The following is a 21,357-nucleotide window of genomic DNA, read 5'->3' on the forward strand; positions in this document are numbered from 1 at the left end:
GCTAATAGTTGCTGCTAAATGCTCTTAAATGTATATGAATATATTTTTTAAACAACTGTAGCTATTATGTTCAGAAATTCTAATGTAGCACCCCCTGATCCTGGCTGTCTGTTCCATATCCTTTATGTTATAAGTTTGTAAAATGCAGTCAGTGCAGACCTTCGGAAGAGTCCTGACCTTCACCTGACATGCAGGGCCTCATTGTGGGTTTCCTGTTTGCAGGTTTTTGTGCAGTGCAGCAGATATAGGACTCTTTAGACCACGGCGCGAACCTGCTAAGACGCAGCTGCACACTCTACCGCACTGGAACATTCAGGATCTAATATTTAGGTACTAACAAATGTTTCCACTGACACATATGAAGTTACACACAAGGCAGGGTAAGTTTATTTCTATATTTATTATTTCACACACGATTCACAGAAGATTTGGGAGAATAATGAAGCTGATTGCATCCTGACATTTATCGGGAAGGTCTGGGTCAAAGGTCTGGGTAGCAGATGGTTCGAGAGCCGGGGTCAGGCCAGGAAAAGAAGCCTGATCATAACAGGAGGAGAAACTTGACCCAGAACCAGAAGTGGGCTCGATGCAGGTGCAGGAGACAGTAGCAGGGCAGCGGTAGCTCAGTGGTTAACGTACTTGCCTTATAAATGGAAGATTGCTGGTTCAAACCCCACCACTGCCAAGTAGCTACTGTTGGATCCCTCAGCAAAATGTCCAAATGGCTCCACAAAAACACTGGACTCTAGAACCTGTTTGTGTGCTCATGTTCACTCCCTCCTGGACTGTTTGGTTTGTTATTTTACCATGAAGTCTACCCTGAAGCCTTACATGGCAACCCAATGACGATCCGACACAGAAAACTCATTACTGAATATGTGTGTGTTAGCTTGCTGTGTTTATTCTGATTTGAGTGAGGATATCTGAGGTGTGTAGAAGACTTCAGTGTGGTCACAGATCTCTCCATTCACAGTCCTCTCACACTCATGCTCCTCAGCACAGATCACCTGAAAGAGAGAGAGAGAGCAAATAATTATACCAGTAACCGGGGTGGCAAATATGTTTAAAATGTAAAACATCCGTGTAGTGAGAATGCATGTACCTCATATATATATTCATTGTTCTTTCTGGATTCTGAGTGAAGAAACCAAAGAGGACAGTCAGTGCAGCGTAACAGTAACCCCATCAGTTTGATCAGATGTCCCCTAATCCTATCAGTCTGTCCAGATGTCCCCTAACACCCATCAGTCTGTCCAGATGTCCCCTAACCCCCATCAGTCTGTCTGGATGTCCCCTAACCCCCATCAATCTGTCCAGATGTCCAAATATATTACTATTACTTAGTAATAAATAATCTAATAATATTATATTATATGTTAATTGATCATCACATTTAAATTACATTATACTGGAGAAAATTCTAGAGTAGGAATGGAGTCGAAGGAAGAATGATGGTGAGGAAATACCTCTCTTTATATTACTATAGAAACAGTACACACAGGTGGAGGAGAGGAGAACACACACAGGAGACCCAACGAACAGCAGGGTCCAGCAGACACTACGCATTGACACGAGCTCGGCACCAGAGACATCCGTGTCTGAAATTGGAGAGGAAGTGAAACTGTTTTAATGGAGAAAGGGTGAAGGTTAAAAAACCTTACTAATGCAGCCTAGAAAGATGCGAAATATATCATTAATAGCAATTTTCAAAACAGGATAGTTTTCAAACCAGAAGAACCTCACACCAAAAAGTTGTACAACAACAGCAAATGAGGTATCTTACCGATAACAGAGAGTCGAGTTGTCTTGTTTCTATAGTAGTAGTTACCAGCGGTAACCCGAGCGCAGTAGTAGACACCCTGATCTGATTCTGTGATGGCCGTAATCTCCAGGTGGTGCGTTTTATCCATGTCATTATACTTTAAAGTGTAACGGGACGGCTCAGGTGGGAGCTTGAGAGTAGGTTGATACGAGTGTGAACAGTTCCTAAACCAGGCGACATTCGACCCCCTGTGTATTTCACAGTCACAGAGGAGAGTGACGTTTTGTCCACGAATGACTCTCTTCTCCTCTTCTACTCCGGAGATCCTATTCTGACCGGAGAACGCAACGTCTGCAGGAGAACATCTCACTTTAGCTCAATGAACAGACAGCAAAAGAAAGTTATGAGATGGTAAGATCTCGCATTCTAGAGGAGAGGAGACAGATACACAATCATCTACAGAAACACTCCTAATACACATATATCACAAAGCACATCTACTCACACAAGAGAATCGTGAGTATGAGTGTTGATCTCTCCATCTCTCAGTCTGAGGCTGGGTGTCTGATGGTGGTGTGAGTTGCTAACGCAGACGACCGCACAGAAATCTGATTGGTTCTCGTCAGTGGAACTTTTACATGTTTTATTTTTTAACAGATTTCACAGGTTTGTGGCAAAGGCCATTCTGACAAGTTGGCTATGAGATGTGGTGTCATTGTGAGGTTCCTGTGTTAATTTGCAGGAGCTTTGTTGTTCACAAACTCTCAGGGTGGGGGAGGGGAAATCACACATCTCTGTCTGTTTGTAAACACCCTTTAATGAATTCATTTTTTTATTTACTTTTGCATTTTTTTATCTAGTTAATGTATTATTACCTCTCTCCCCAGTGTATCCATCTATCTGACTGTGACTTTTCACACATAGCAATCGAGAGCTGATTGTCAAACCCCGAGCGAACACAGATTTGGCCATGATCTGGGTTTACTCTGCGACCTATGAAACCTAATGGCGATCAGAAAATCGGGGCTAAAATCGCGTAATTTGAACTCGGCATGCAACAAAATATGAAAATAAGCACTTGTCTTTTATTGTCTTTCAGTTTCATTCTCTCGCTGTGACAATGCAGACACATGCACGCATGCACACACGCAGATTGCCTGTCTTACACATTCACTGTTTACTAGAAAATCAGACATTATTGCACTACAATAACAATGACAGGTCTAAACAGTATATAACAGATCTGAGATCAGATAGTGAAGTTAATGTGCATTGCTTCAGAAGGGCCTCATTGTGGGTTTTCTGTTTTGACAAAAAGCATGTTAGCACCACCAGCCAACCAATCACCAGCCACACCCTCATTCCAGCTTCACAAGTTCACCAATCACCAGCCACACCCTCATTCCAGCACAAGTTCAACAATCACTGGCCACACCCCCAATCCAGTAGCACCAGCTCACCAATCACCAGCCACGCCCCCGTGCACCTGGTACCATGTGCCTGCTCTGTTCCTCAAATAATTTTACACACTGTAAGAATGAGTGTTACTCCTCTTACTGTTAATTTTACTGTTACTCCTGTTACTCCTCTTACTCTTACTGTTAATTTTAGTGGTACTCCTGTTACTCCTCTTACTGTTACTGTTAATGTTACCAGTAACGAGTAACAGTAAAAGTATCACTTACACTTCTCTTACTGATACCTGTTACTCTTCTTATTGTTACTCTTACCTGGTACTCCTGTTACTCCGGTTAGTTACCTGTTACTGTTTTACTGTCTTACTGTTCTGGCTCAGATGTTCCTGTTTCTCATGTTTCTGACCTTGGTTTTTCTCTCATTACTGCGTTGTGTTTGTTTATTAGACCTTTCTGCAACTGCAGCTATTCTCACTTGCTTGCACTCCTGAATCCTTGCTGAAGTTCCAGAACCTTCCTCAGTAGTTCTAAATTCTACCAGTACTGACCAGAATAAGTACTGAAATCAGAGGAACACAGTCTCGTCTTGTTGGGCTGTTTGTTTCCTCCCCTTGAGAAGTGAGGCATAAAAAACTCTGGCCTGCAGACAGAGAGAAAGAAGAAACTAGCTCAAAATAAAATACTTGCTTCATACAGTTTTTGGGGACTACCATGCCATAACACACACCTAGTGGCCTAATGTGATTGGTCGACATAACATGCACTGTGGGCTCTGTCAGTTTGATTATCACACAAGTGCTGCTATAATTTGCTTTTTTTTAGTCCAAATGGGTACGCGAGGATATACAAGATGACTTCCATGTTCAACGTATATAGTTTAAACATTTTATGTTTCACCACGCAAAGCTTTTCACATGTTCCTACATTTCTAATGGCCCCCGATACATTCACCCATGCGTAACACCAGGTTCTAGCCATGTGCATGTCCCTTTGGGGACACTGTCCACTCTAATAGAACATCTCAAAGGCTGCAATGTTTACAGCTGGTCAGGGTAGAAAGGTCTGTCTGCAAACCACTGATCTATAATATAGAATGAAGCTCTTTATGATGGATCAGTAGGTGGAACGTGTAGGGGTGGAGCCGCTCTGGCAGTCAACCAATCAGAACAAAGTTGGCGACCTGAAAGTTCAGAGCACGTTCAGGGAACTTTGGGATCAGGAGAGACACAAGAGCTCAAAACAGAGTGTTTCAGTGGGAGAAAAGAGATGTAGAGCACGAGAAAAAATAATGTGGTTTTCTATTCTAGAAGACACCGAAATTAAAATTCTGAACACTGAAAACGAGGATGACGGGTCCCCTTTAAGCAGCGTTAGTCGGTCCCAGTCCTCCCCTCCTCACTGTCGAGGTCCCGCCTGTCCTCCCCTCCCCCTTTATCTTGGAGTCAGAGGTGATGACAAAGTGGCCAACTAAAATAAATTGTATGTTGTAATAACTTTATTATAAATGTTGAGATTTATTCTAAAATGTATTATAATCTGCGGTGTGAGTTTGTATAAAAGCTTCAATTGAGCGTGTGCATCTACACAACTCGCTGCTTTAATCTTTCAACATAACCGACTGACACTTTAATCACATTCACAAGTAAAAATTTAAAATAAAATAAAAATTAATCATTTAAAAATTAAATCCTTTCATTTTTCCCACACCTAATTTCCAGCCCGTAAATCTATGAATGTTTGTCTTTCATTTACAACTGTTAAGGAAGTTAGAAACTAATACACACTGAAAAGGACCACCATCTACAAACAGCAAATGACTTGAACATGAATTATTCTTTTATTAGTTTTTTTCATTTTGTGATCCTCACACTGATCTCTTTAACATTCCAGATGTCACAATCATCACTGTGTTCATTGGTGGTGTTTTCTTTATTGGTAGTTATTAAATCTCCTGGGTTGTCACTGTAATAAGCAGTGGGTTTCTAAGGAAGTACAGATATTACAAATGATATACACAACTCACTGAACTGAACTTTTAATTTAAAAAACATAAGATTAAACACAACTTTCCATTAACATTGCCTTCTAAAGTAGAAACGGGTATTGAAAACACAAGAAAAATCATTTTAAACAACACTGAAGATAACGCAGACTCTGAAGTTCCAGACACAAAATGTGCTGAACGTTCTGCAGTTCTACATGTGAAAAATGGTCTGTCTCATAACTTATTCAAAAACTTAAATGATGGACAAGAGATTCTTTCTTTTAGTTATTTTCTATAAAATCCACAATGTCTTGCTAATTCCTTGAAATGTATTGTTTTGATATTACTGGTAATTTGTGCTAAAATGTTGATTTGTTTTCCTCTCTACTTTTATGATTGACGTTTAAATATCTAGACTGGGTTTCTGCCAGCCAACCGCCACTAAAGACTCTTCACTGCCACCTAGTGGTCACCACTGAAGTTGTAGACTGTTGAGTAATAGAGGACTAAGATCATTATTACCCATCCTTTACTTGACCTTGGCCATGCAGAAGCTTAAAAGGAGAGAGAATGAATGAATGAATGAATGAATGAATGAATGAATGGTTACACTTATATAGCACCTTTCTCAGAACCCCAGGACACTTAGGAGAAGGAAACCACCTTTTTTAGCCAATAATGTTTTAACTCATACAGGATTTTTTAACTGTAATTTTTAGTACACTTGTCTCTTTAAGCAAAGAGAAAGTTCTTAGATTAATAAATACTTTCAACCATACAAATATAAAGGGAAGTTACAAGAACAAGAAGCCAAAACAAGTCATTAACTTTAGATCGCACACAATTCATATTATATACAATATAAAAATCTAAATCAAATACAAAATATCAAACTAAATTACTAAATAAATAAAGCAAAGTAAAACATTTTTCAAACCTCTTTATCACATTTGTAATTGGCCACACCGGTGGCTTAAAAAGTGTCAGAACAGTGCATAAATTCAAAAATGAAAGATTAAGATGGAGTATGAATGGTTAAATATAAGGCAGACAGCCCTGAAGTCCCTGACACAGCTCAAATACTAGTTCAGCTCAACTCACTCAAATACTAGTTCATCTCAACTCATTTAAATATTAATTCAGCTCAACTCATTCAAGTAACAGTTCATAGTGACCTTAGCCAGCCCCCAACCCTGACCTTAACCAGACCCCGATCCTGACCTTGTTCAAGACTTCTGTGTGCATCAAGACTTTTCAAACAGCTTTTAAGATGTGACTACATGTTCAGTTTTTTGTTTGTTTTTTTAATTAATCCAGAAGCTTCCCACACAAGCCACACAGTCTTCACAACTGCACAGAGAAAGTTACTGATGTAAACAAATAATTATTCATACACATCAACCCCTACAGACACTGACATGCCAAGTCATTTAGAGATCATGTTTAGCACAAATTATTTGAGTTGCTACCTAATTATTTGAGTTACTACCTACTAAAAATCCATGTGTTTGTGTTATATGTATTCGTGCGTGCGTTTGTTTGCGTTATGTGTATTCGTGTATGTGTGTTTGCGTTGTGTATTCGTGTGTTTGCATTGTATGTTCGTGTGTGCACGCGCGTTATGTGCATTTGTGTGTGTGTGTTTGTGTTGTGTATTCGTGCGTGCGTGCGTTTGCGTTGTGTATTCGTGTGTGCGCTCGTGTGTTATGTGTATTTGTGTGTGCGCTCGTGTGTTATGTGTATTTGTGTGTGTCTTTGCGTTATGTGTATTCGTGTGTTACTATGAATTTAAAGTGTCACAACGCAGCCTTGAAGCAGCTTCAGGTAAAATCCTCCCAAATCCACCAGACCCCCCTGAATTTCTTGTTGCTGGGACTCAACACAAAGTGGATTATGAACATAGGCTGCAGTGAACCGGCCCTGTTCATAGGTCGCCCATATATAGCCACAGCGATGCCCACAGGAAATGACCACAGCTGTACCCCGCACTGGCAGCTGCACAGTTTCATTCATTCATTCCTACCTGAGCAAACCAAATCGGCAGGAAACAGATTCCCCATGCGTTTTATGCCCCTACCACCACCTCTAGCTGAGAGAGAGACCACGAGAAGAGACTCTCATTGTGCTTAAAATGCTCTTCAAATCTCTCGTCACACCGGCCCTTCAAATAATATGACCATTTAAATACGGTCACAGTTTCTGCAAGCCGTCTGCTGCGTGATCTGCAGACGAGTCTTTCTCCTTCTCCTTCTTTTTCTTGAACAAGTTCTTGAGCTTTGAGGTCTTCTTCACTTTGATTGCACCCAGGGACTCGGGAGGTGAGGCATCACCATGGTGAGGAGACCTGCCGCCGGAGACCTCGCTGTCCAAAAGCCTTTGGGAGGAGGTGGACACTGAAGAGAGTGAGGGAGCATGGCAGAGAGATCCAGGCATGGACGTGCTCAGAAGGTTCTGGGAAGACTTTTCTAGAATGCCGTCATAAACCAAGTGGCTGAGCGGGTCTGGAGGCGGAGCCCAGATGACCAGAGAGCTGATGGTGAGATCAGGCTGGTTGAAGCGAGCCGGGTCTGGCACCGGGAGCTCGTCCCTGGCCGTCCTGGTTGTCTCCACACCACTGTCCAAGCGGAAGAGCTTACATCTGTCCACGGCCATGTCGCGTTGGTCTCGAGAGAGCTTTCTGGAAGGGGTGTCGTCTCGTCTCTCTCTTAAAGACATCGTCCGGTTGGTCTCCAGAGCCATGTCCAAATCATCACGTGTCTTTCTTCTAGATCCACCATCCATGGAAACACCTCTTAGAAGTTTCACCCTGCCAGTGTCTATAGACAGGTCTTGGTCATCTGGAAGCCTCATTCTAGAAGCTCTGTCTTTGGACAGCTCCTTATCTCTACATATCTTGACTCTCTGATCGTCCATTGAGACATCAAACTCCTCTCTCAAGAGCTTTCTGAAGGTAGGATCCAAGGTCTCTGGTCGAAACAGTTCTCCCGTTTGCGTTTCCACTGGAACATCAGCATGAACTCTAACTGCCATTGTCGGGGGGAGGTCAGGTTCATGTGAGCCTGCATTTACACTTTGGACATCAGTCTCACCTTCATCTACGGCCATCATTCTCGGCAGGCTCTCCCCCGAGAGAGCCTTCTTTTCTCGAAACGCCTTACATCTTTGGAAGCCCACACTGACATCAGCCTGATCCTTGAATCGTACTCCAGGGCACGGATCCATTAGAGAATCTGGCTTCTCTCTGTTGGACAGTCTAATAGGGGACTCGGTAATATCGATTGGTAAATTCCTCCTTACTGTCCTGGAATCAACAGCAAGGGCAGGCTCTTCTGAACCCGTAGGACTTGTCAGAGGTTCTACTGACGCTTCCTGTTCCTCTCTGGAGGTCTTCCTGGACGGGCTCCCCACAACGAGTTCTTCCCTCGAGACTTTTCTCAAGCTGCCTCTCAGAGCGTCCCGGAGTTCCTCTCGCGACAGCTTGCGTGAGGAAACGTCCTCGTGTTCACTGTGTGGGATTTTGCAGGCAACGCTGTCGGAGAAAAGGTCCATGTCTTCACGGTACAGTCTCCGAGGTGGAGTGTCTGGCCCCGAGCCCATGTATGTCCTGTTGACGGGGGTTCCAACAGGCTCAGCCTCCGAGGAAGATTCCACACACTCCCTGTTTCACACATGGAGAGGACAGAGGTAAATGCTGTATGGCCCATAAACATCAGACACATTTTACTTAGATTTGGGAACATATTGCAGCATACTTGAAACTTGAAATTTGATATAGTCCAAACACTAAAGCAGGCAAGTAATTATTTCAGACAGTCACGTTTGACGTGTTTTGATAGTGATTGATCTGAACAGATTTGCATTAAAGATATCTGTAATTAGTTTATGACTCGACAAAGTTAATTCAAGATATCGCTACATTTAGACTAGACACAATGCTAATTCAAGATATCTCTACATTTTGTCTAGATATCTCTAATCAAGATATCTCTAATTACAATTTGACTAGACATAATGCTAATTCAAGATATCTCTAATTACATACTTGAATGAATAACATCATGTTTGCAGTTGATTTGTACAGGAGCTTCAAGACATCTGAAATTCATTTTACAGTATTTGTAATTTAAATTCAAGATATCCAATTTATAGATATGTCCATTTTGTTTCTGATTAGTTAAAAGTTTAATTCAAGATGTCTTAAATTTCTTCATGATTTCAGATATCTCAAATGGTTTTTTTTTAGATATCTGAAAATAAGATATCACTAGTGCAAATTAAATTGTAGATATCTTGAATGTAAATTATGACTACTCAAAACTGAATTAAAGATACCCTGGGTTTAAAGCCTTTTTAAGATATCTGCAAAGAAATTATGGATATCTTAAATGTGTTGTTAACTAGACAGCTCTTGTATTTCAGATATCTTGAAAGATTGTTCCCACTAGTTATAATGTGTTCGTGGATATCTTGAATGATTATTCTGACTAGTCAGATGTATATAACAGATTTATGTAGTCGATCTTAGCATGAAAACCTGCCCCTGTGGTGCAACAAATAATATACCTTGTTAGTTTTAAACTACTATAGGGTTTATTGTCAACTTTACACCCTAACTCATGATTGAACTAACCGTTTTGTGTAGTTCCCTTTTAATGTTAATGATCAACTGATTAATTCAAAACGCATTACACAGTCTGTGATGTATGCGATTCCTCAGATATCTGAAAATGTCATTTATACTAGATGTTAATTGAATTAGAGATATCTATAATTATAATTTCGGATTTGTGACTCTTCAAATGACGATTCTGATGATGTAATTGAATATATCTTAAAATGTATTTTGACTAGTCAAAATGTAATTGTAAATATCTTACATTGCTATTCTTACTAGCAAGATTTTAAATACTTAATTGATATTTTGAATAGTCAAATTCATTTGTAGATATCTTCACTTGCATTACGGACAGTCAAATGAAACCGATTATATGTTAAAATATAGTGCCATATAGTGATGGTTTTTCTGATGATGTCATGAAACAATAGAGATGTTCTCTCTGATGATGTCATCAAAACCACACTACTGCAATCTCTCCATCACTATGTGCAACAAAACAAAACCATTGCTATAGTAACCGCCAGCGGCTCCTGCAATTAATCAACGTCATCTGGCCAGTCTGATAAAATCTCAACTCACGGTTTCTTCAGGGTTGGGAAGATGATATGCTCCCCCGCCTCCTCCTCTCCGTATCGCGGGAGCGTCGTCCGGATAGGGATCAGCAGGTCCGGATCAGGAGAGAGGATCACAGGCGATGGGACGATGTGTGCGGATCGCCGGGAACGGACCAGTGCTCCAGGGGAGAGCTTTATCGGAGTGACAGTGACTGCAGACGAGATAAACGCGAATGACATAGCCTGGAGACTGTAGAGCAGACATAGCACAGACAACACAGTACAGACACAGACACAACACAGACATAGTACAGCCACAGCACAGACACAACCACAGCAAAACAAAGACACAGCACAGCCACAGCAGACACAACCACAGCAAAACAAAGACACAGTACAACACAGCCACAGCAGACACAACCACAGCAAAACAAAGACACAGCACAGCCACAGCAAAACAAAGACACAGTACAACACAGCCACAGCAGACACAACCACAGCAAAACAAAGACACAGCACAGCCACAGCAGACACAACCACAGCAAAACAAAGACACAGTACAACACAGCCACAGCACAGACACAACCACAGCAAAACAAAGACACAGTACAACACAGCCACAGCAGACACAACCACAGCAAAACAAAGACACAGTACAACACAGCCACAGCAGACACAACCACAGCAAAACAAAGACACAGTACAACACAGCCACAGCAGACACAACCACAGCAAAACAAAGACACAGTACAACACAGCCACAGCAGACACAACCACAGCAAAACAAAGACACAGTACAACACAGCCACAGCCACATGCTGACGCACACCCCTGGCCCAAGACAGCAACTGTGCCCTTTTGACTCAGTTGGATTGTGGGTTATATTTAACCTAGCCCTTAGGAACCTCCAGTGAAGTGTGTTTGGTGTGTTCCAGCCCCCAGTCACCTGAGTTAAGCATCACACACTCACCATGTACCTGGTGCAGGTGTGCTGGGAGCTGGACTAATAACCATGCAAGTCACTCAGGATAAACGCGTACACGCGCTCACCTCCCCCACTGCCGTGTGCCCTGTGCGGCACCCTCTGGTGGCGACCGACGGGTACCTACTCACCAGGGATCTGCGGTATGCCGGGAGCCACTCCCTCATCCAGGTCTTCCACGCCGGCAGGCATCGGGTAGCTCATGGCGGCCCGAGGGAGAAGCATCCAGTTGGGGTCTGGGTAGAGCGTGGCCGTCAGGCTGGCCAGACCGCTGTTGCTCATGATGGGGAAGCTGCACAGCCACTCGATCTGCTGCCAGCGGTGCAGACGCTCGCGCAAGCTCGCCATCACCTCCGCCAGCGCGTTCCTGGCCCCACACACGCAAGACACGACGAGGGAGAAGGAAACAGAAAGCCAGATCTCCAAATAACTACAGTCATTTAGCAAAACTTGTATTGTTTTTTTAACCGAAGGAAGGATCACCAGAGCAATAAAGGACAGAGAATAAACAGACCACATCAGAATAAGTCAGTAAATAATTCATGTTCATTATATAATCCACATTCAGAATGACCTTATTCAGTGGGTTCTCTGTAATCTATATTTAGGCCGTTCCTCGTAATCTATAAAACACTATAAGGCTCACACACTGGACCTATTTCAACACACTTCTACACACACACACGTCCGTACTTGGCCTCTAAGATCTTGTGGTCCACCTGATCCAGAGAGGAGCTGTGTGCCACATGGAGTGTGCCCAGAAGTGAACTCCTCTTCTTCTTAATCTTCTCTGCCTGGACACACACACACACACACACACACACACACACACACACACACACACACACACACACACACACACACACACACACACACACACACACACCAACAAGAGTGACACCACACCAACAGGGATACCTTAGAAAAGTTTATGAACTAGACAATGTGAATGCTAAACTACTCCCTCCAAATCTCTCATTACTCTTATAACCACAGGGCTCTGCATGCGTCTGTGTGTGTGTGTGTGTGTGTGTGTGTGTGTGTGTGTATATATACACCTCTTCCTTGGCGGTGCTCAGTTGCTGTTCTGCGTTCTGTTTCTTTATGTTGTAGTACTGAACCTCCACCTCATGTGTGAGTTGCAGCCACAGCTGCAGAGACTCCGGCACAGACCAGCTCGCCTGGATGTCCTGCTCTGCTTTCTTCAGGGCCCCGCGCACCTGAGGACACACACACACACACACACACGCACACGCACACGCACCCGCACACGCACACGCGCACACGCAGACACGGACACAGGCACAAATGCGTGCGCACGCACAGGCACACACACACGCGCGCGCAGGCACAAACACGCACGCACACACAGGCACAAACACGCGCGCACACACAGGCACAAACACGCGCGCACACACACACGCACAAACACGCGCGGGTATCAACAGGTAACATCTTTACACAAACAGCCTTTACACAAACTTTGAACCCCTGCGCAAGTTTTGTTGATGTAATTCTGATGCTATCATTGAGGGATCACATTCACACCCAAACACAAACGCACTCACACTTAATGAACCACACACACACACACGCACGCACGTACACACACACACCTGTTCAAGCTCCTCCTCTGCGTAGCGGAGGCGGCTCAGCTCGCTGGCGGCTCCCTTGCGGAGCTCCTGGAGCCGGTTGGCTTCTTCCTGGGCTCCCTGGATCTCATCCCTCATTCGCTCCTCCAAGAACTGCTTCTCCACAGCAACAGTGCGCTTCTCTTCATGAGCTCGCTCCAGCCTGGCCAGCAGAGCACAGACAACACATGGAGTGTCAGGAACGCCTCAAGGACCACAGACAGAAAACAGAGCACCAGGAACGCTTCACAGAGTACGGACAGAGCACAGAGCGACAACTCAGACCTAACCAATCACCTCCAGATATGCAATTATACATGCACACATACCTTAACAATGTTAGGACAACAACATTGGGTTTCTGCATCCATGACCCCTCACAAGAACGTTTCTGCACATTTTCATCTACAGTATTCTGACCCCAAGTGTAGCATCCCAAAGTTGTGATGCAAAAACGAGTTCTGTGATTGAATCCAGATCATACAGAAATGGAGAGAACAGTGGATGAAGTGTAGCGAGTGGTGTGGCATGCGGCGTGGCGTGCAGGGAAGTGATCAGGCGCTCCTCACTGCTCCTGAAGGTCCCGCAGGCTCTGCTCGGCTCTGTGCAGGCCCTCCAGGTCTGTCATCATTTTGGAGATGTGCACCTTGAAGGCCTTGTTCTGTGCCTGGGCGAAGCAGCAGCCGCCCACGCCCATCACCACCGACAAGATGAGCAGCAGGTCCTTCATCCAGTTGTGCGGTGGGCCTGGATGGCAAAAGGGGGCAGGATCAGGAGCCAGACAGCCAATTGGATATGCTCCCTGCTGGTTTCACTGGCAGTACCGGAATACCTTTCCATCTCCCTCGTGTTCACACACACTCCTGACTCTGGAGAGTAGTGGACTGAACCAGGAGCGCAAGAGAGAGAAAATAACACAGGCCGCTCCAAGACCAGACATGCACTGGATTACAAAGCCTTAATGACATGTAGGTCACGGCTATATTTATTAAGGATGCTAAAATAGCTGGTCTACATTAATGATGTCATGGCACATATGTGTGGGTGGGCTACACCAATGATGTCAAGGCACATACATGTGGGCGGTCTACACTAATGATGTCATGGCACATACGTGTGGGCGGTCCAAACAGCACAACATCCAAGGCCTTCAGCTTCAGCTTCTGTTTGTGCTGCTGGTCCTGGATCTTCAGGTAGGTGCTCATAAACGACGGCTCATTGGAGGCAATTCTGAATAGAAGGAATGTGATTGGACAAGTTTCGTGCATTGCGATTGGCCGATTTTGCAGCTGCTACTGTGTTAGACTGAATGTAGCATAACCTGGCTTTGCAGGCAGGGTTAGCAGATTGGACTGGTCTCAGTCACCTGGGCAGCGTGTTTCCGTTGACGTGTAACTCTTTGAAGTTCTGATCATACTGAGGCAACTCCACAAACTCCCTCAACCACCGCAACACATCCTCCTGAGTCCAGTTATGGACTGAGAGAGAGAGAGAGAGAGAGAGACAGACACATTGCAAAAGAATGTTTTGGCAGCTTAAACTTCATGGACAGACATGCCCATGTGCAGACACACACACAGTCTCTCTCTCTCTCACACACACACACACTCACTCTCTCTCTCTCTCTCAAACACACACTCACACACACATGCGCACACACACAAACACACATACTCTTACCTTCAGAGGTCTTCCATCCTCTCCACAGTTCCTCTATGGTGATGTGCTGATCCTCTCTGTGCAGTTTACTGTGTTTATTGGTCTGCTGCTGCTGTTGCATATCCTCAATAATGAACTACACAAACATACACACGAAACACATCCACGCAAAACACACACATACAAAGTTGAACACACACAAGGTTTAAGTTTGATTTTCACCTGCATGGAAATTCAAGAATCTGCAGAAATTACTGAGATGTTTACAGAAGAGGAAACATGAAAAAGCTAGAATTCCTAAGCCATGTGACCGCATTAAACGTGACCTGACCTGACCTGACCTCATGACCCTCCTGTATCAGAGATCTCTGGCTGTATTAAACATGACCTGACTACCCTCCTGTATCAGAGTCTGTAGATCTCTGACCGATTAGCAGGCAATGTTAGCTCAGTGGTTAAGGTACTTGACTTGTAATTGGAAGGTTGCTGGTTTAAGCCCCACCACCGCCAAGTTGCAACTGTTGGGCAAAGCCCTTAATTGCTCAACTTTTTTGGGGGGGATAAAAAAGTGTCATAGTTCTCTTAAATGTAAAGACAAAATTCCTCATACATGAGAATCAGCTACAAAGACAAATTAACACTATTTAAAATTTCACTGTGTTACAACTGTATAATAAGTGATTATCATTATTTGATAGTTTTTAATCATTTTTAATAATTATATTTTAATTATTTAATTTAAGCCCAGATGAAAAGTGAAATTAAAGGTTTTTTCCATACATTAATTTTCAAATAAAACTTATATTATCAGTCGTCAAGGATTTCACTGCTTGTGTCTATAGAGTATATTGCAATGTGTGTGTGTGTGTGTGTGTGTGTACACTCATGTGTCTTGGAATGTATTCTGGACTGTAACTGAGCCCCCCCATGTGATGTCCTCAACCATGTCCTTCATGTGCCCACCCTCTCCCCCCAATCGCTATAGTAACCGTGCCCGAAACCCAACTCCATAGTTTCTATCGTTCACATTTACTAGTCCACCACACCCCACACAGCTAAGGCAAAACTCTTAACATAACACTCCTTGCCACTGCTAGCAGTACCACAGTACCAATCACACACAAGTGTAACGTAACACAACATATGCACTGGTATCAACAAAAGTGATTAAGCGGCTTTTAGTTACAACGTGAGATAACTAAGTGAGAGACTTTCCAAACTGATCTTGAACCAACTTGCCCTTATATATCTTCACTAGTGATCTGTAGGTTAGAGCCTTTTCAAACTGATCTAGAACCAGCTGTCCATTTTAAACGCCTCACACAGCTGAAGAAGGTCTCCTGATGTCAGAGATGACTTGGGTCAGGTGTGAGAGATGAGGGTTGGAGCTAAACACAGGCTGGTAGATCTCCAGGAGGAGGGTGGCCACCATCCTAAACCTCAGCCATGGCCCTAATGACCGTTCTCAGATCAGGGTAGAGCAGCCACTCATGCTTATCAACATGTTTAGGACATATTTCTGTTATGGGGCAGCTGTGCTGAGATCAGTAGTTACCAACGTGCCAACATGAAAACCTTGTTCCTCACTTTCCCCAAGTTCCTCAACATTCCCATTCCCGTTCTCACTGCAGGAATGTTTTCCAATTTTGCTGGTTCTGGTCCAGACAGGATATCTGAATACTGCATGGGGTTCCCATCACAGGAGGTGCAACAGGGGATCAGTGTAGTTTTATAGTCTCTCACAAACAAACTTTTCAATATATGCCCAGTGCAAGGGTTCATAACTATGCTGTGTATGTATTATATATAACTTAACCCTTTGCTTAACCTGCAAAATCAAAATTTAAAAAATGTTTTCACCCTTTCAATTGTAAAATTAAACAACTCGAGAAACCTTTACCAGGTCTGGACTTTGATTTTGTAGTTTGATTCTGAATCTAATTTAGAATGGTTTTCCCTTAAGAAACCGCCGATTTTCTCTGGTTTAGAAACACACACACACACCTGCGTACCTCCACACTCTCCTCCACTTCGATACATCCGTCCTGATCGTCATCCATCTCGCGATGGATATGACGTAGGGCTTCCAGGCTAAAGCGGTCTGCTTCGGTCACGCACGGAGGAGTCACCTGCAAGCACGCGTCTGAGGTCGAAGGTTACACATGCTATAAGTCAAATATTTTAGCGCTCTTAAATACATTTAGAAAAGGCAGTTTACTGACTAATATCTGCTGGCTCCGTGAACTTGAACTGCCAATTTATATTTGTAAAACGTGGCAATATTCATGTACAATCCTGCGAATCGCGAGCCCTGCACGTTTAACCATTTCCACGCTTTTAAACTCTGAGTCATTTATGGAATACTTGCCTATAGGAGTTCGCGTCGCTTCCCTCCTTAATCCAGAGTACAGAAATTCATCGCTGGCAAACTCGCGTTCCAGTGCGTGCGCTGCGCAGGTAATCGGCCCGCCTAGCACGAGCAGCACCGTGAAGGAAAACGTGAGCATCGCGAGGCTAAAACTCGGGCTCTTCGGCAAGGTACGGTTTGTGATACAGAAAACAGATGTCCATTCACGACAGCCGCCTGGGAGAAGTTACATCTGTGCAAAAAAAACGGTTATATGATCGGGACGGCAGCTAAAAACGGAACCGGTGGTCCGTGAGGCCGGCGGTGCTGTACTAAATAAGCGCTCGGCAAAAATCTTTGACAAAACAGAATATGCCATACACGAGCACCAAGAACGTAGGCCACACGAACAGTAAAATGTCTACTTGTCAAGTCTTGCTGAATTGTTAAATTAGGCTAACAAGAAACATCATAAAAATATAAATTATTAACTTACAATTAACCTTTAGATCCTTAACGAATCTAAAAACTAATGTTAAATTACTGTTTTAGAAAGTAAAAGCTCATAAGTGCAGCTCTCTTCACAGTATTGCTGCAATCCACTGAAAGATTTTTAAACGTCCCAGCGGGAGAAGTAGAATATTTAGTAGAACTCTGCACCGTCCACCACACCGAATCGTTTGGAGAAAATGTCCCCTTGTTCTCTAACCGCATTTGGCGACGGCTCCTCGGGTTCTAACGGTCGAATCTAAAGATAACATCCACCGGCCTCCCTGTGGAAATCTTGACCGTGGATTATGAAATGTTCCAACGGGAAGTAAATGACTTAAGCGCTCCGACTATGGAAGGGGAACGTAATTAAAATAGCCGCTGGCACACGCGCACCTGTTGAGCCAGTCAGACGCGAACGCTTGTACTGCTGTAGCTGCTGATCAGTCTCATACATCCGAAACAGCCGCTACACACGACGAGCAGATTAAAACACACCTCTTTATTTCCTTTTCTGCCACTCTTTATTTCAAGCATACCGTTTCTTGAGTTTACGCTCCCCCGACCACACACACACGAGCCATGAAGACCGCCATCGTGCTGTTCTCTCAAACTGCACACGCCATTTAGCTGGATGCAGGATTAAATTTAGTATCCAGTGGGATTAGCAGCGCTGTGAACAGAAACAAAGTGTCAGGTTGCGCCTCAGCAACTCCTAAATATACCCCAGGTAGGGGTGTGTGTGTGTGTGTGTATAGGGATGAAGGTAACCTTTCACCCTCCAAGCACGCACAACTGTTAGGTCTCAGCCATCGGGGCTGCTTTTTAAGAACGCTGCGCTTGCGTTTTCTTGGGCACGACGCCCCGACAGGCGCCTCACGGTGGACAAGGGCGGAGACTCACGGCCCAGTCGGAGTGCGCGAGCGCGCGAGCCCCGCGTCTCAGCGGTCACGCTCTCGCACAATACATCTGACGGCTCGGACATGCATTATAAAAGGCTATGAAAATCACAAATGCAGAACGATTTTCCGCACTGACTTCTTTGGCGATTTGCATGTTTGCTATAGTCACGTTGAAGAGAAGGCCACAGTTTCAACAAATAAACACAACAGCTGAACATCGGGTAAGCTTTTCCACTGTTTATAACCTAACTGGTCAACCAAGTTAACCACACTTGGCTACTGGCTAAGTAAACGAAACGTCCATGAACTTTTAACTTAAAGTGAATACTTTTTACACTTTGAAACGGATCTGTCTGCCACCGTTTTCGCTGTTTAAATGGAAAACAGTGCGCTTTTTTGGGTACGTCTCACTACTGAAGCGGACACTTATATTCCCGCAACCCCCGAGGCCTCGTCTAACGCACTTCAGTTCATACAGTGATGGAACGGCCCTTAGGATGGAGTCGTGGGAAGCACCTTCCTACGATTAACTGTTACAGTAATCAGAATTATTGTTCGTCTACTGATCTGAACAACAGTTCGTTCCGCTCTAACCCACCAGGGAAGCACTCGGCCACGCGGTGGTGCCACTCGATCTCAAAAGCGTTATCTGCTGTGTATCGCGCGCTCCTGCAGCTCCAGCTGGCAGGTGCTCGTGGCGCGCCCCGGCCTGGGCGACACTGTGGTAGGATCGCTTGGGTGAGGTCAGGAACACGACGGCCCGGCGTGTATTGGGGACAGCGTTTTTTTTTCACTCCGCTCTGCTAACCCCAAGATTTAGGACGTGAAGCGATCCGACTCTGATTACTGGATTTATGACAGACGTTTTAAGATGAAAACAGATCTCAAAAAAATGACGTACAGTGCACGAGTCTGCAGTAACAACCTTCTATTAACAATATAAACATCAGTTCTAGTTTAACTCTGCCCCAATCCATGTTCACACCAGAAGTGCATAGTTCCACATTTCCCAGTATGCTGCCTTTATGTGAACATAATGCATTCAAAACGAATTTAAACACCAACTGCAAGGTGACGTGTTGAACAAACCGATCTGAATGGGCGGGCCGTTACAGACGTCAGACCTGCTGTAAACAACCGACAGCACTAAAACATTAGCAGTCTCTGATCCAGTCCCAAAGCGAGATACACTGGCCCACTACGTGTTGGACGGCCCCGACACCGCGCCTTTGAGAAAGAGAGCATGCGCTCGCCCCCGCGACCGTGTAGGCGGAGCATCTCACTTCAGTCCCTCAAGAACACAACAAACGAAACACACACACACACACACACCACCTGACTGGAGATGTTCAACACACAAATGGACCCTGAAAATTCTGGCAGACTGAGGGGTTTTGTTTGTTTTTGGAGCTGTTTAGAAAACATGATTCCCTCTTTATCAACAAGCAATAACAGTGAATTCATAAAATCGTTTTTTTTGTTGTTTTTTGAAACAAGTACAGTGGCAAAGGCGAAAGGCAACCAGACAGGAAAGAGCTCATTCAGGAAACAAAAGCGATCAGAACCAGCAAAGTTTTATCCCCGGCACGAGACGCTAACGAAGGCCCTGTAGAATATTCCGGAAGACTAATAAAACCAGTGAAAAATAACACTGAAAACGGCCTCGGAAAGGTTCTGACCTTCAAACATCGACCTCTAGGTGTGACGTGAGTGGGGGCTCTCGGTTTGATACGTGTGGTTTGGCTCCTCACAGACCAGGGGTTTCTGCGGGAACAAACCACTCCTCCCTGGTCAAGGGGAAGTTTTGCATGTGTGTGTGTTTGCCTTTGCTTCGGCACATGGATATCAGTCTATGGTATTTTTCTGGCTCATCCATCATAATGCTAATTAACTGAGAACTCACCCTTAGCATGGCCCATGCAAATAAGCAACCAATCTGTGCGCCGGCTCCAATTCTGTATACATATTTAAGTCTGTAACAGCCCCTCAACCACAGGGGGGAGGAATCTGTGACTAACCGCAGGGACCAAGCACAGGGGGGAGGAGTCTGTGACCAAGCACAGGGACCGACCACAGGGGGGAGGGGCCTGTGACCAAGCACAGGGACCGACCACAGGGGGGAGGGGCCTGTGACCAAGCACAGGGACCGACCACAGGGGGGAGGGGCCTGTGACCAAGCAGCTGGAAGGCAGCGAGCTAGCCTTATTTCAGAAGATAATGTCCTTAAACTCAGGCCAACGCACGTACAGTCGGGTCAAAAACAAACAGGAGGAAAAAAAACAAAAAACAAAAAACAATTAAAAGCAGACGACAAAAAGAGACAAAGCATGAATGAAGGTGGCACATGGATTCAATGCGAGCCCTGCCATGCCCACAGCGGAACATGACCCTAGGGGCCTGTTCCTAGGCACCGCCGCCGCTGTCCTGGGATTAGGTCCGCTTGGACACCAACAGATCCCACAGACAACGGCAGCTCCACAGTGCTTGCCCTGTCCGTTGCCTTTTGCTTGGCAGATTTTTAAAGCATGTCTGGGGAGAACCATACAACTAGTAGCTTGTCTGTCCTGCACCAGAGGATGGCGGTGAATCTGAAAGTCTGGGAAGCCGCCAGTACAGGGAACTTTCTAACGAGCTGGAAACTGCCTAATTCCAAACATGAATTGTGTGTGTTCACATAAACTAACCGGACAGGGCAGAGAGCTCCAGCCCTGAAGGATGCACGAGGGGACGTGAGGGGACTCGGCCCTTAGAGCCACACTGTACTGACCGCTAGGCCTCGCCCACAATGAAGGGGGCAGGGTCAGGGCAGCAGGTGGTTCAGATGAGCACCTGAGTGAAACTCTGGAGAACAGAATCTCTAGCTCATGATCGGGGTACAAAATATAATGGCTTTGGTGAGGATTAAGATGTTAAAATCTCAACGTTGTGGCCGGCCCCTCGTAGTGAACATCCTTCATGTTACAGCGATTCTCCAAAACAAATGAAATGAGGGGCGAAGGAGGGGGAAAAAAAAC

At 44.6% G+C, this 21,357-nt stretch overlaps 2 protein-coding genes across 4 annotated transcripts; both read right to left on the reverse strand.

The window, feature by feature from the left end:
* Positions 1-413: 413 nt before the first annotated feature.
* LOC113582958 lies at positions 414-2,387 on the reverse strand. The gene is made up of 5 exons (XM_035530146.1): positions 2,268-2,387; positions 1,784-2,113; positions 1,467-1,598; positions 1,103-1,134; positions 414-1,007 (listed from the first exon to the last, which is right to left on the reverse strand). The coding sequence occupies exons 1-5, from the start codon at positions 2,302-2,304 to the stop codon at positions 900-902; spliced, it is 639 nt and encodes a 212-aa protein (XP_035386039.1). The 5' UTR covers positions 2,305-2,387; the 3' UTR covers positions 414-899.
* Positions 2,388-6,862: 4,475 nt separating this feature from the next.
* Positions 6,863-17,787, reverse strand: stim2a (tromal interaction molecule 2a). 3 transcript variants are annotated; one of them, XM_027018991.2, is made up of 13 exons: positions 17,449-17,787; positions 16,974-17,205; positions 16,618-16,748; positions 14,627-14,741; positions 14,313-14,424; positions 14,061-14,176; positions 13,516-13,693; positions 12,932-13,109; positions 12,374-12,535; positions 12,009-12,109; positions 11,447-11,682; positions 10,359-10,545; positions 6,863-8,819 (listed from the first exon to the last, which is right to left on the reverse strand). In XM_027018991.2, exons 2-13 carry the CDS (start codon positions 17,110-17,112, stop codon positions 7,352-7,354), a joined length of 3,123 nt encoding a protein of 1,040 aa, XP_026874792.2. In that variant the 5' UTR covers positions 17,113-17,205; positions 17,449-17,787; the 3' UTR covers positions 6,863-7,351. The 3 variants fall into 3 exon arrangements, with proteins under 3 accessions (XP_026874792.2, XP_026874793.2, XP_026874794.2); XM_027018992.2 differs by lacking the exon at positions 17,449-17,787 and having other exon boundaries at positions 16,618-16,734; positions 16,974-17,050; XM_027018993.2 differs by lacking the exons at positions 16,974-17,205; positions 17,449-17,787 and having other exon boundaries at positions 16,610-16,728.
* Between the last annotated feature and the right edge of the window lie 3,570 nt (positions 17,788-21,357).

Source organism: Electrophorus electricus, chromosome 9 (genome assembly GCF_013358815.1).
Source record: "Electrophorus electricus isolate fEleEle1 chromosome 9, fEleEle1.pri, whole genome shotgun sequence".
Classification (NCBI taxonomy): Eukaryota; Metazoa; Chordata; class Actinopteri; order Gymnotiformes; family Gymnotidae; genus Electrophorus; species Electrophorus electricus.